The sequence below is a fragment of the Ipomoea nil genome, unplaced genomic scaffold (genome assembly GCF_001879475.1).
Source record: "Ipomoea nil cultivar Tokyo-kokei standard unplaced genomic scaffold, Asagao_1.1 scaffold2480, whole genome shotgun sequence".
In the NCBI taxonomy this organism is placed as follows: Eukaryota; Viridiplantae; Streptophyta; class Magnoliopsida; order Solanales; family Convolvulaceae; genus Ipomoea; species Ipomoea nil.
In genome coordinates this window covers 5919808-5936367 of record NW_017618908.1, presented here as the reverse complement: position 1 = coordinate 5936367, position 16560 = coordinate 5919808, and the positions used below count along the sequence as shown (strand labels likewise).

The 16560-nt window shown below is 37.1% G+C and overlaps 1 protein-coding gene across 1 annotated transcript; it reads right to left on the bottom strand.

Moving 5' to 3' along the window:
• Positions 1-6569: 6569 nt before the first annotated feature.
• On the bottom strand, positions 6570-9703 carry LOC109153122 (leucine-rich repeat extensin-like protein 4). Its single transcript, XM_019300905.1, has one exon. It carries the CDS (start codon positions 9431-9433, stop codon positions 7160-7162), a length of 2274 nt encoding a protein of 757 aa, XP_019156450.1. The 5' UTR covers positions 9434-9703; the 3' UTR covers positions 6570-7159.
• Between the last annotated feature and the right edge of the window lie 6857 nt (positions 9704-16560).

The following is a 16560-nucleotide window of genomic DNA, read 5'->3' as shown; positions in this document are numbered from 1 at the left end:
TCATTGTTGTGCATTTTCCTAACACTATTGGTGTCTTTGTTAACACTAATTACAAAAAAAAAAAAAAAAAAAAAAAGTGTGTCCTGAAAGAAGAAGCAAAGGCTGAAAATGGCGCACCTTAAGTCTTAACATTGCGCACATTCAGTTTTAAAAATGGCGCACCTTAAGTGTTACAAAAACGCACCTTAATTAGTAAAATCACGCACCTTAAGCGTTAAAATGACGTACCTTAAGTGTAGAACTTATGCACCTTAAATGTATAACTGACGCATCTTAAATGTTTAAATGGCGTACCTTAAGTATTAAAAGGACGCACCTTAAGGTATAAAAAGACGCATCTTAAGATTTAGAATGGCGCACCTTAAGTTTAAACAAAAAACGCACCTTAAGTTCTCAACTGAAGAATTGACATACCTTAAGCACAGAAACCACGCACCTTAAGAAGGAAAACAGTGCACCTTAAGCACACAAACTACGCACTTTAAGTTTGACTAATACGCAAAAAGACCAAATTGCCACTGCATTTTTTTAATTTGTGTTTATCCTGAACGTTGATTTTGACTAGATCAAAGACTCTCATCTCACCCATGTTTCTCCTAGACACAACCTCCGCATCTGATCTCTCTTTTATATATATATATATATATATATATATATATATATATATATATATATATATATATATATATATATATATATATATATATAAAAGACTGCATAAAGAATAATGCCGACAATAATAAATTCAAGGCAATGATATACAGGGAAGGATTCATATGCCTAAAGAATCAACAAACAAACACCAAAGAAATTATTATTATTCTCAAGCTTTCAAATCCGGTGGGAATAAACTATTCCTATCTTATCTTCATCACCAAACGCCATCTTCATGTTTGAATAAATAAATAAGTAAATACATAAATATGGGGAGCATGAATTATGTTACTTTGATTTCCTGAAGACCAAATCAAGTTATTGGTGCAGTGGAGGGATATGCCAATGATTTTGAGGTTTCTAACAAGTCTCATAATTAGCAGTATTATATGGAGTAATTTTGGCTCAAAATAATAATATCATAATATCACAATATTCATTTGAATTGTCCCACATCGAATAATTAGAAAGAAAGAAACGAGGTTATGGCATTTTGAGTTCAACTAACAAATCAATTAGATTTAATATTTTGGTCTTAGTTTAATCTAAAAATTTATGAGCATAGTTCTTGTGACCAAGTTCTTTGTTGCCTTTGGGTTATTCTAGTATGCTTTTCATCTTTTAACATGTGATTTTTATTTTTTTTTCAAAATAGATTCAAATAACAATGTAATTTGAACTAGAACACGAGTTTATAATAGACTAATAATAACTAATTCTTCATTATAACGTAATTCATTGATGATTTTTGGAGAGTAATTCAATGCCTACCCGTCTTTTATGGCCGAATTATGTAATATTTAATGAAACTATTCATAATGGGCTGACTAGTTCACAAGTGAGGTTATTTTATCTCTCTCTCTCTCTCTCACACATACACACACACACACACACACACACACACACACACATATATATATATATATATAAAATAGAGATCAGATGCAGAGGGGGTGTTTAGGTGAAACATGCGGGTGGATGATAGGCATTAATCTTGTCAAAATCAACCGTCCAAATGTTTTTTAAAAAACGCGGTGACATGATCATTTTGCGTATTGTTGAAACTTAAGGTTCGTATTTTCTGTGCTTAAGGTGCATCGTTTTAATACTTAAGATGCTTCAGTTTTACACTTGATAACTTAAGGTGTGTTATTGTTGAAACTTAAGGTGCGTCTTTTAAAAGCTTAAGGTGTGTCCTTTTAACACTTAATGTGCGTCATTTTAACATTTAAGGTGCGTTAGTTATACACTTAAAGTGCGTAAGTTCTCCACTAAAGGTGCACCATTTTAACATCTAAAGTGCTTGATTTTACCATTTAAGGTGCGTCTTTGTAATACTTAAAGTGCGTCATTATAATACTTAAAGTGCTTCATTTTTAACACTGGAGGTGCGCCATTTTAACACTTTCAGTGCGTCATTCTAACACTTAAGGTGCTCCATTTTTACACTTTGCTTCTGCCAACTTCCAGGACGCGCGTTTAAAAAAAAAATATATATTTTCATTGATTTGAACCGTTGATCTAAATTTGATCAATGGCTCATATCTCATCGATTGCATATTTCACCTGGACCTCCTTCGCACCAGATCTCGTCCATATATATATATATATATATATATATATATATATATATATATATATATATATATATATATATATATAGAGAGAGAGAGAGAGAGAGAGAGAGAGAGAGAGAGACAATTTTATATTATCTATTTGACATATTATTGCTTGAGCAACTTATAGCAAGATTGAACAATTTATTTATAATTATTATAGGCATTAAAAAATTATAATATTTCTCTTAAATTTGACAATAACTAACATTTAAAAAATGAATATGAATACTAATTAATGACATTTGGCAAAATTTACATTGGATCCCATTTTATATATTTGGATGCATCCTACAAACAATACACACAAGGTTGAACACATATGGGAGAAGAAGGTTGAACACATATTCCTACTCAAATAATATGATACATATATATATTAATTCTGGGTGGACCTGGACCGTTAAACGGACAGAGAAAGACCCGGACCACAATGTGTGGTTGACACAAAAAAAATATATATATATTAATTCTGTGAAATGGCATTAATATACTCACCTACCCACAGCCTGTCGTTTGAGGATCTAAATAAATGTTACTTAATTCCCCATATTAAAAGGGGTAGAGTAGACGGGTAGTAGCTTAATCAAAACTAGTCAACCAACTTGCTTCAATTTATACTCCGTATTACTTAACATCTTTAATTTATGTGTAAACATATATATGTCATACCCCTAATTTAATTCTATTTTTGTGGTGTTAAAAGATTTGTATATTGTATATAATAAATATTGTATAATGTATCTTTTGTGAAAGAAAGTGTCCTAAATCTATTAAGTAATGTACCACAATCACTTATTCCGATCCCTCTTCTATGTTATATCCCAAAAATCATACAGGAGAGGTAAATCGTACTCGATCGAGGGCAATTCCAGCTGAGTTGGTCGGACAGTTGGTTTGGTAACTACAAGATTCCAAATTCGACTCCTTGTCGGAGCTATCTATTGCCCTACTTGATTTCATTCAATCAGCTATACCTAGTTTACTACCTTCTTATGAATCAAAGAGGTAAACTGTACTAGGAAGATTCTATGTAATACAAAAGTCATGCTCTACTCAATCGTACTCAATCGAGGGCAATTCTAGTTGAGTTGGTCAGACAGTTGGTTTGATAACTACAAGGTTTTAAATTCAACTCCTTGTGAGAGCTGCCTTTTGCCCTACTCGATTTGAGCCAATCAGCTATACCTAGTTTACCTTCTTGTGAATCAAAGAGGTAAACTGTACTAGGAAGATTCTGTGTAATACAAAAGTCATGCATGCTCTACTCACTCGACCACCACTTCTGAGGCTATTTCATGTGTTATTAATTCATGGGTCCATGACACCCTGTATTGATTTCAATTCCTATAAGGCCATAATGAAATTATACTTGTTCAAATTCAAATAAAAATAAATATTTTTTTTAAATAGTGGGCAACGACTAAGTATGCATATATTGATGGTGAAGCCTTAATGAAGATGAAATGTAATGAGAATATGAGATAAAGCCATAACATCCCATGTGAGGATGGCCTTAAACTTTGGTCCCATTCCAATTACATCACCATCCTTTGGACGGCTTGATTAGGCCATCTTATCATTTGTAAGTGTGGAGAAAATGACAATTTTTCTTCTTTTTCCCCCCTTCTTTCTCAAAAGGATTTCCTTCCAACTTAATTAAACTTCTTTCTTAAATTTACTCAATTCATTTGTATTGAAGAGTTTTAATGAGATTGTGAACTAATATGTAGTGTGATAGTACATTTATTATCATTTTAAATATGTGGTCATATGATTATCAAATCTTGGTGAACTGAAAAAGACAATTAATCACGGGACAATTGATAATATTTGGTTATGTATTATTTGTGTGTGGTCACTCATTTAGCAAAGAGAGAATGGAATTTTCTTATCACAATAGAACAAGAACAAAAGTACCATAGAATAGACAAAATGGCCAAGTCAACCTAAGCAAGTGACAAAAATGACTAAATGTTGTATGAGATGATATAATGACCTTTAGGCTACCAGGCAAATTATTCTGTAGACCCGAGTTCACCTTGCAAGGTGGATACGGGTCTAAAGATACATAATTTACCTATTAAATGTTCACAATTTATCTTTTTAAAAATTTACAATTTGTGATGACCATGTATTATATTCACAAATTCTCAAAACTTAAAAACAAAATTTATATTCTAAATATTCACAATTTCAATACTAAAAATATAAAATTTAGTCCAAGGTCCACCTTGCTGGTCCATGGTATAACAACTGAGGCTATCAATATTCAAATATAAAAACAAATATATATATATATATATATATATATATATATATATATATATATATATATATATATATATAGGGCTACACACACTTGTTTTTATAGTACCCAGTGCACTCAATCATACTATGAATGATTATGTTTGTTGCGAATTGTTGCTCAAAACACCTTAAAATTGTTACGGAGAAAGTAATATTTTGACATGAAAACGAAAATTTGAAACTCGAAAAAAGAATAGTATTTAAATTCTAGTGGTGCTTCATTTGAGTGGGGACTGAAAAGCAGGAAAAGCCATAGTGTGGAAGCATGATTCTTAAACACAGATTCACAACCTTTTTCGTAAAGTGGGAAAAACAACAGTGGAAAGATGAAACAAAACTACCATCCATGAAAATTAACAGTGAAAAATGTCCACACGGACTTAACTCAATGATTCAGTAAATAATATTTGAAAAAAGAAACTAAGATTCAAACCTCGACAACAGTGACAGTGATAATTATGCTCAAAGTGAACAGATCACTTGAGTCATTGAGTCATCGTGATTTACATCTATACAAATGCTCTGTCGGACCGGGAGATTCAACCTTTGGGAAAATTAACAGTGGAAAGTGTCAAATGTGGAATGCCCTTTTGTCCAACTTTGGAAGCACTATGCGTGATTGAAGGCAAATTATTAATTATTAAATAACATGCCAAAGTTGCAAACATCAATGCCAATGTGTGAACTTTAAGCAAACCCCCAAACACTTCTTTTAAATTTCAACCATTCTTGCTCATAATACTATTTTATTTTACTAGGTTCAAACCCAGACCTTATTTAAATATTGGAATTCAAATTTAGTTATACGGCTCCAATATCTCTATCATTGCAAGACAACCAAACCACTCCTACAAAATTTGAATCTTATTCCCAAAAAAAAAAAAAAAAAAAAAACCATCTCGAAACACATTTTTAAAATTTTCTTTTTGATCAATCGCAATGCGAACTTGGCATAAGTATATACTCTCAAGAGCACCAAAATCGTCACATTTTGAAAAACTAAGAGGTCTGTAATGGATTGAAATTGCTATTTCATATTAATATATGAATGAAAAACACTTTTTGGAGGACGAGTACATTAATTAATGGGCTTACCTAAAATGCATCAACCTGTCCAAGGTCATTCATGTGTAACAATGATGTTAGTCCAAAGACATAATGTAGTTGTTTATGGGCATGGGTGAGTGGGACGTAAAAGAGGGGGCAAAGTCACCCTAAATTCATGAATTTAAATGCCATGCCATCAACCGTTGGGAAAAATTCAATGGCAGCCATCAGCATCAATAAAGATGGAGTTTTATGATAAACAGCACATGAAATTCTAGCCACCACAGCATTGATAGAGACCAATTCCCCAAGCCCTTCTCACAAAAACAAATGCAACACATGCTGAGTCACAATCATACTCGGAAATAACCCTAAACGGCAAATGACCGGCCTAGATTGCTCATAGCTGACCAGTTCAAACTAAGAAGGTCAATAAGCCACTCCTATTGAGAGTCAAATTTGGTAACCGTAAGGCGACCCTAAACGGCAAATGACCAGCCTAGATTGCCTATAGCTGACCAACTCAAACTAAGAAGGTCAATAGGCCGCCACTCGTATTGAGAGTCAAACTTAGTAACCACAAAGTGACCCTAAACAGCAAATGACTAGCCTAGATTGCCCATAGCTAATCAGCTCAAACGAAGAAGGTCAATAAGCCACTCCTATTGAAGGTCAAACTTGGTAACGACTAGGTGACCCTAAACTGCAAATGACCAGCCTTGATTGCCCATAGCTGACCAGCTCAAACTAAGAAGGTCAATAAGCCACTCGTATTGAGAGTGGAACTTGGTAACCACAAGGTTAATAAGTTTACTGCATGACCAACTTGATTCGAGTTGCCCTAATCATACTTCGGTTTTGGTCTTGTTAATGAATAGATAGATGCAAGAAATGCAGGGGATATGATATGATGAAGAGAGAAGGGAACACAACACTATCTGGAATGAAAGAAAGGAATGATCTGAATGTTGAGGGCAAAAAATACAAGTAAAATGTTCATCATTATACTATAGAATTGAAGAACAAAATGAAGAAGCAAAAGTATGATGATAATAGGAAAAAGAAAGAAAGAAAAAAGATAATAACAATGAAATCAAGAGACCAGAATCAGCAGCAGCAAGCACTGCAAACTGGGTTTCTGCTCCAGATTATGGCATCTATACATACACTTCAATTCCCTGAAAGATAACCTACTCTCTTTTCTTCTCAGCCAATTCAATTTATTTTCTCCACAACCATAACAACATTTGCAAATTAATCTTCAGGAGAGAGCATTCTCCTCTTACCTCCTCTTCTAACTTTGCCTGAACAATCCAATCAGGTACAGCAATACTGGAATACAGATTACCCATTCCCAGCACCCATGTTGTTTAATTTGATCTCTACATTGATCTTTGTTTTGGGTTGGACAGGAATGAGTGGACAAAGAAGTATATTGTGACTGCAAATAACAATTGAAGCAATGACATCTAGTTTAATTGTAGGTATAGTTTGTGTCTTGAGGACTGGTTAGAGGAAAATTCTCTAAAGAATCAATAGAAGGGTGGAGGTGGAGGTGAAGCATATGAAACCCCGATGACCGGAGGTAAGGGTCCATGGAATTCTGGAGTCGGTGGTGGCGGGCTCTCATAGGTGATTGGTGGTGGGGGAGGATGTTCACAGGGCTCTGGAGGTGGTGGTGGAGGTGAGTGGTGGTAAACTGGGGGCGGCGGTGATGGTGAAGGCGGAGGTGGAGAGGGATAGTACACTGGGGGCGGCGGTGATGGCGATGGTGGAGGTGGAGAGGGATAGTACACAGGAGGAGGCGGTGATGGCGATGGAGGGGGTGGGGAATTGTAGTGGACTGGTGGTGGTGGGGGTGATGGAGATGGTGGCGGCAGGTAAACATAGGGAGGTGGTGGGGACGGTGGTGGGGGTGGCTCTATACAGGGAGGAGGGGGCGGTGGCGGCTCTATACATGGGACAGGTGATGGAGGAGGTGGAGAGTGGGGCGGAGGAGGTGAGGAGTAGACTGGGGGTGGAGGTGGTGATGGATAGACGTATGCCGGTGGTGGAGGCGGAGAATGCGGCGGTGGAGGCGGAGAATGTGGTGGCGGAGGTGGAGAATGTGGGGATGGAGGTGGCGGTGAATTATAATAGTAAGGGCTTGGTGGAGGAGGGGAATACAAAGGCGGTGGAGGCGGCGGAGAATTTGGTGGTGGAGGTGGTGGGGATCGCACACAGTAAGGCAGAGGCGACGGCGGAGGCGGTGATGGCGGTGGTGGTGATGGTGGAGGTGGAGACATAACTGGTGGAGGAGGTGATGGAGGTGGTGGAGACGGCGGAGGAGGTGATGGTGGAGGAGGAGACGGTGGCGGCGGCGGTGGAGAATAAACCGGCGGTGGCGGTGGAGGTGGTGAATAAACCGGCGGTGGCGGTGAAGGTGGGGGAGGCGGAGGAGAATAAACCGGTGGAGGTGGTGGGGGAGAATAAACAGGAGGCGGCGGTGGAGGAGAATAAACAGGAGGCGGCGGTGGAGGAGAATAAACAGGAGGCGGCGGAGAAACCGGAACAAAAACCGGCGGCGGAGGAGACGGCGGAGGAGGCGGCGGCAAAGCCGGAACAAACTTTTTACACCTGAAAGCCCCGCAATGAATTTTCTTGGACAAGAACGCCTTGCACTGAGCAGCACCCCGCTGGTTCGGCCGTGTCGGCAAGCAATTCCGGCGATCATCAAACGCCGGCAACGCCAAACAAGCCGGCGGTTCACCGGTAAAGAAGTTATAAGAGTAAGTAAAATTCTCAAGCCTGGGAAGCTTACATATACTCTGCGGTATCGTCCCGGAAAGCATGTTATGCCCCACATTGAACTGCTCCAAGCTAACCATCTCGCCAATCTTCTCCGGCAACGGCCCCAAAAGCTGGTTAAAGCTGACGTCAAACACCGTCACATTCTTCAACATCCCGATTTCCGGCGGAAAACAGGACCGCAATCCATTATTCATCAATATAATCTCATTCAGATTACTCATGTTCCCGATACTCGACGGCACACAGCCGTGGAACTTATTATTCGCCAGTACAATCACAGACACCGGAGAATTACCAAAATTATCCGGCAATTCAAAGGCGAAGCGGTTGTGGTTAATGAAGATAGCGTCCAAGGGCTTATCGAAGAGCTCCGACGGCACGGTGCCTTCAAATTCATTGAACCGGATGTCTAAATAGATCAATCTAGGCAAGCTGAGAACGACGTAAGGGAATTTACCGGCGAACCGATTGTTGCTGATGTCAAGCTCGAACAGAATCTTCAAGTTTTTGAACTTCTTCGGGATTGTGCCGCAGAAGCGGTTGGAATTGATGTGGAAAACCCCTAGATCTGCGAGCAGGCCGAGCTCCTCCGGGAGGTATCCGGCAATGTCGTCGTGGTTGAGGTCAATGCTGGCGACGGTCCGAATTTTAGGATTATCCGGCGCCGGCGCGCAGAAGACTCCGGTGTAGTTGCACACGTCTGACCCGACCCAATCCGAAGTGGTGTTCCGCGGATCCGAAATGATGGCCTGCTTCCAGGCCTGGAGAGCGATGTAAGCATTCCGGATCCTGTCGTTCTCGAACGTCAACGACGGGTCAACCGTGACCCGCTCGCCGCGGTCGCCGAACTCGTCGCGGTAGTACAGCAGCTGGCGGCGCTGGATGTAGTGGACCTCGGAGTCCGACAATGGGCCATTATCGGAAACCCTGAAAGCGGCGGCGGAGGCAGAAAACGAGAATGCGAGTAAAACAGAAGCTAAAAAAAAGCAGAAAGATGGAGCTCCGTTTTGCCTCATGTCAGCGCAGACATCAGTGGAAGCTTCAGGGAGGTTTGTTAATGGAGAAAGAGAGGAAATGTGGGTGGGAGAGATAGAGAGAGAGAGAGAGAGAGGAGAGAGATCTGAAGAAAAATGGAAATGGAGAAGTGAGATGGTGGAGAGAGAATGGAGGGTTTTATTTGGTTGCTAGGGATTTTGGGGGTGTGTGAATGGAGAAAGGATGAGGAAAGAAGAGAGAAGTGAAGACAGCTAAATCACAGCTCAAAGCCCACTAGATTCTCTCTCTCCTCCCTCTCTCTCTCTCTCATCAACTTTATTCTTTTGTATTTCTTCAATTGCCCTACCCAAAATGTCACACAACTATTAAAAAATTATATATATACACAATATTTATTTACATGCCCAACCAGTGTATCTCAGTTAGTTCGACTGATTACCTTAAAATCTGGTTCCAATAGAGGCAAAGTTGAAAAAATCGTTAGGCGCCTGGGTGCTGTCTAGGGCGCCTAGAGTAATTAATCGCCGCCTAGGTGACCGATCGTCTAGCGCCTAGGCCCGATTTTTTGTAACACAGTAGAGGTAAAGGGTGGGACGAGGCAATTTGCGATTTACTTAATCCAGCTATTTTTGAACAGGAATTCTGGAGATATAAAATTAGTCTGAAGTAAGCTAAAAAATCTAATGTATCAAAAAAAAAAAAAAAAAAAAAAAAAAAAAAAAACATTTACATCAACATTCAATCTTATAGTTGCATTAGTCTACCCACAACGGCTTCAAGTGAAAATATTTCAATTTTTATTAAGCAGAGGTTTAAAAGGTTAAGCTTACTATCTTGCTATTGAAATATAGTATGTAAATATACAAATATAAAGTTATTCATTTACTATTAGTTATACTATAAGCATATTGACAATAACCGATTGATAAAAGTATTAGTAATCTATTTGGTTTGTGTTCTTTCAAAAAAGTAGTCTATTTGGTGGATAATAATTGGTAAAACTGACCATATGACATAAACAAAGTCAATAATTAAGTGTTTAATGTCTTTTCACATAGCAATAAGTATAGGATTGAATTTCTGTACGCCTCACATTAGCTCCAATGTTGAACAACAGGAGTCAATAATAATTAAGAATAAGAAAAGAGTTTTAGGACTTTTAAATCTTTACTCATTAAATTTTACTCATTTCCTCTCTCAAAATGTTGAATTTATAATTCTAATGGCTCTCCATATTCCGGAGTGACAGAACATTTGAGATGATGTAAATTACAGTAACTCAATGACTCAGCATACATGGTCAAATATCGGTGCACACGATGTATCTATCAACTTTGGACATGATCCCACACTGTTACCGTCAAGATTCAAACATTGGTATCTTCTCTCAAATACTGCTTACTGAATCATTGAGTTAAGCTCATGCGAGCAATTTTACTCTATGATATGACGAGCACTGATAAGCTATTTTTTTCAAATGACTCCCAATACAAGTGTCTTCATCAAGATTTTGCGTGTGGAAATAAAAGTTAGGAGTAGAAAATGATAGTACAAATAGTATTTTTCATAAGAAAATGATACCAGTATTTTTAATGGTAAAATTTTTGCACATATTATGATTTTATAAATAAAAAAATGAATACAAATTGTAACATATTTTTAAATTAAACAAAAGTCAAAACATGTTATATAAGGAAAAAAAAAAAAAAAAACCAGAATTACGAATAGTACTACGCGTTAAATCGTTAATCGCAATAGGATTAATGAAAACACTAGCTAACAAGGTACTGGCAAGTGGATTAGTGGTAATATTGGTTCTATAATAACATAATAATATTCCATCGGAAGAGATGGCCGGCCGGCAGCCGGCGATTGATGCTGTTTTATAATTATATAATTATACATTCAAGACTTATTGGCATTTTAGAACTGATCGGGTAATATTTTTATTTAAATTTGTGTAATATTACGTGTATTCTTAATTTTTATTTTATTGTTACTCTCTATTAACATTTAGATTGATTTAGAAATAAAATGTGTGTCACGATTTTTATTCATTTCTTTTTCTCTCTCTCAATAAATTATGAATATCTAAAAATCTTATTATAAATTATGAGAAAAAAAAAATTTTGTGTGCAGTAAAAAATGATCGTGAAGATCAATGAAAGTGGAGACATTAACGTTAAATATAGAGCGTCAATGTTTTGCATTTTGTATTGGCGTTACGTTATTGGGCACCGTTGCATCTTTTTTATTATTTATTTATTTTTAAATTTTTAAAAGGAAATTTAAAAATTTTAAAGAGCAAACGCGTGGAAGATTGTCACAATCTAAGGGAGCTTTTTCTAATTTTCTTTTCCTTTTCTCTTTGTTTTCTTTTTTCTTAAATGCTTTTAGATTGTGAGTTTTTTAACTTATGCCTTGTATAGTTGTATTTTGACTATTTCATAATTTTTGCTTAGTAATATCATATTTACTCTTATTTTTTACCCTATTATTTTTACTCTTAATTTTAGGGGTTCAAAACAGATCGTCTCTGGCTATGAATTCGTCTCCATGGCTGGAGACGTCTTGCCGGAGACGAAGAAGTTATTTTCGCCTCCGGCCAAAGACGAAGAAGTTATCTACGTCTACATGGCCTGAGACGAAGAGACTCTTCGTCTCCAGCCATAGAGACAAAGATAACTTCTTTGTCTCCGGCGACGGAAACGATCTGTTTTTCTTTTAATTTAAATTTTAAATAATTAATATTTTAAAAAATATTTTAACTTAAATGTGACCTGCTAGCAATCTTGAAAACTTACAAATTAGACTAATTGCATGAAAATGGTTAGTTTATGGATCTAATTGTAACTTTTTTAGGTTCAGTGGTCTAATTGCATTATTGTGTGTAGTTCGATGGCCTATTTATGTTCTTGTAGAATAGTTATGTTTGAATAGGGCTCCACGACGATAGAGCCGTCGTTTTCGCCTGCCTCCGAGTGGAGAGTGGTGACAGAGCGGTAATTGGCGAGGTGGTGGTTGTTGTTAACGACGCTGAAGCTGATGACGTGGTGCTCCTTGTCGAGGATCTCAAGCCACTAAGTGTTGTTGCCGGTGGGGATGCCAGAGATGACGCGAACCTCGAAGGAGGGTGCCCACGTTGCCGTCTCCGACGATGACGTCGCAACTCTTCACGAAGTGCTTGTAGTGTTAGATATAAATAATCTAACTATACTAAACCATAGTATACGAGAAATCTGACCTCGTATGAGCGGAAACGATAGTCGTGTTAATCTCCATCCATAGTTGATGCCTGCTAGGGTTGCCTATTGAACAGTAAACCGTTAGTCATTATTTGCCTCATACTTGACTTAGAACCCTAGATGGTGTATTAGTGTCTACTGAACAGTATGAGTACCATAACTAAATGTGTTATATAATGACTAATCATGTATCCCATCAATCCATGTTTATATTAGACACATAGTTTGGTTGACTAACAACTTCTAGTTATTCAGTCCGACCAGACCACTTAATAAGCCTAGTCAACTTGCACCATTTAATTAAGACCCTAATATATAATATATAATATATATTATTATGAAAAATCTTACATGTAGGCCTGGGGGTTGTCGAAGCGGCGGACGACGGACCAAACGGTTGAGACGAGAGCAATCGTTGCCGGGGTCTCTGTGACTTGGGCGCAAGATATTGGCGATGACCGTTGTTGATGCAGTGGCTGAGATTGCTTATGAGTGGTGGAGGTGGCGGTGATGATGCTTTGAAGTAGAATAAAAGTCTTTGGTGGGTTCAGAGCCATTTTATTTTCAAGATGTAGTCACAACCCTCGCCGGCTTTGTTGTAGTGGAGCTCCGTCAAGATGCGATGCTATGGATGATCCCCAGGCACCAGAAACAATACATAATTTAATTTTTCAGTTAATATTTTAAAAATTTGAGGGTAAATTTGTCCTTTCAGTTATTTTTGGCCAAAAATTTGACCTGATGGATCAAAATTGAGAAAAATTAAATAGTTAAAGTACTAAATTGACTGTGTTGAAACTCATGGACTGAAATTAACAAGAGCACAATAGTCATAGGACCAAAAGTGAGATTAACTATATAAGTTTTCCAAAAGTTTTATAATATAAAGTGGGTACTAAACCAAACTTATGAATAAAATTAGATGCGTTGCGTAAAAATATATGCCCAATGTTTATATTTTTAAAAATAAATAATAAATTCTTACTAATTAAAATCTAAATGAAATACATTCAAAAAAAAAAATCTAAATGAAATAAAATTTATTTATTATATTAATCCAATATATAATATCTACAAATATTATCATCATTAAAGAATATAAGAAAAGATATGGTGAATGCATGTGCACAATAAAAATAATGAAAAAGATAACAGAAGTTATAACGGTAATTATATTTTTGTTCAAAAAAATTATATAGTATAACTCTAAAAATACAATGTACAAAATGGTTAACACAAAAAATATTAACATAAATTAGGAATATAACTTTGATTTAGACTTAGGGTCCGTTTGGAAAGCAGGAAAATGACTTCTGGAAAATGTTTTCTGGAAAATGAGTCATTTTCCGGAAAACATTTTCCTTTCCAGTGTTTGGTTGCATTCTGGAAAATTTTTTTTTGTGTGTTTGGTTCATTTTCTGGAAAATGAGTAGAATTGTATAATTAAACATTTTAATTATTTTATTTAGAATATTACAACATGTATAATAATATATAATAATATAATAATAATTTTAAATATAATAAAATAATAACTAATAATATATCAAAAATATTATGGTGGTGGTTGTGTTATTTGTTATATAACAACAACAATAATAATAATAATAATAATAATAATAATAATAATAATAATAATAATAATAATAATAATAATAACTGGTGGTGGTATGACAGTGGTGGTAGTGTGGTGGCGGTGGTTGTAATGGTATGGTGGTGGTGGAGGCGACGGTGGTTGCGGTGGTATGGTAGTGGTGGTGGTGGCGGTGGTATGGTCGTGGTGGTGGCGGCGGTGGTGTGATGGTGGTGGTGGTTGCGGTGGTATGGTGGTGGTGGCGGCAGCGGTGGTATGGTGATGGTGGTGGCGGCGACGGTGGTTGCGGTGGTATGGTGGCGGTGGCGGCGGCGGCGGTATGGTGGTGGTGGTGGTGGTGGCGGCGACGACGGTGGTGGTAGTGGTGGTGGTGGCGCGACAGTGGTTGCGGTGGTATGGTGGTGGTGGCGGCAGCGGTGGTATGGTGGTGGTGGTGGCGGCGACGATGGTTGCGGTGGTATGGTGGTGGTCGTATGGTGTTGGTGGTGGTAGTGGTTGCGGTGGTATAGTGGTGGCGGTGGCGGCAGTAGTGGTGGTGATGGTGGTAGTGAGGTGGTGGTGGTATGGTGTTGATGATGTTGGTGGTGGTGTGATGTTGGTGTAAAAGTTGGAAAATGACTTCCCCCAAAAAAAGGGGAAGTCATTTTCCTCCAAAACAAGCCTACTTTCCAAAGTCAACAGAAAATGATTTCCGTTGACTTGATTTTTCAGGCACATCCAAACACTGAAAACTTGGAAAATGATTTCCAGAACTCATTTTCTAGGTTTCCAAACACACCCTTATTATATTTTTAGATAGTTAATGGCGTTACAAACTACATGAGTTAATGGGATTGAGACGTTAAGTCATGAGTGTGAGTGAGGGGTAAAGCGGTATTTTCAGCATGCGCGCCATGATATATCACATCATCACGGTAACGGTGCGTATGAGAATTGAAGTGTGTGGTGATCCGATCCCTATACGTTCCGTATATATACTCATTACATACATACTTCGTATATACGTAATTAAGTCTCCACTGGGTCCCGCATGCAAGAAAGCGAAATCGGGCAACCTTGTTTGCTTGATTCGGTGGGCCCACGCGCAACGCGGCTGGATCGTCAGCGATGGAAGGCACTTGTTATACCATGCAGTTGTTATATTATAGACCGATTATGCACCGCGGCTCATATACGACGCTGTTTCTTTAAGTAAAGAAATGACCCGCCGTTAGAGTTAACGGAGTCCGTTTGTTTGGTGTATTAAACACCAACTGACACTACAGTATATCCAAACCGACACTGCAGTTATATCAAAATGATACTGTAGTTATAGTGAAATGAAATTGCAGTGTATATAAACTGAAACTGAATAACATTTCACATATTTGAGTGTATATTGTACAATGAAGCTGTAATTATATCAAAATGATCATGTAGTTGTGTTTTAATAAAACTATAGTGTATATAAAATAAAATTAAATAACATTTTCACATATTTGAGTATATAAATATCGAATGAAACTATAGTTATATCGAAATGAAACTGTAGTTTTGTTCAACTGAAACTGCAGTGTATACAAAATGACACTGAATAACAGAGTTACTTTTTGCAAAAGGGTGCGAAACGGCAGAAATAAACACTGTTAATTTTCATTTAAAAAAAAAAAGACGCGCGGTGCATAATATAATTTGCCTATACCATGGACACAGGTGGATTCGAAATTTAAACGATGTATAAATTATGTATTTTTTGTATTGAAATTATAAATTTATAAAAGATAAATTGTGTTTTTAAATCAAATATATAAGAGTTGTAGAAGAGAATTTGTGAATAAAATACATGGTTATTAAATCATAATCTGTTAATATTGTATGATTGCACCTCAAGTGAGATGGGTAATATAATTCATGACAACTATTAATGTGGTGGTTAATATTTAAAAATTATTTATTTATTTTAACACACGCGCACACGCAAACACGCATATTCTGATTCATATGGTAGTCATTTTCATGTGAGAAGTGTGGACAAATTTATGTTGCCCATCCAAGATGATTAATGACTAGAAAATAAGATAAAAAAGAGACACCGTTAATTTCATAAATATTCCAAATTTTGTAATATTTATGAAACTACCCCCTTTTTTTTTTCATTTTTCAACTATTACATCAGCGCTAACTAATATTTGTTCAGAATTCTCACAAGGAAAGCGATTTTAGTAGGAATAACTCTCTATCTCTCTCTATATGTCTGTGTGCGTGTGTGTGTGTATGTAGGTATATATAACCAAGTCCCTTCATCTCTCCATGGAGACCAATGGTGTTT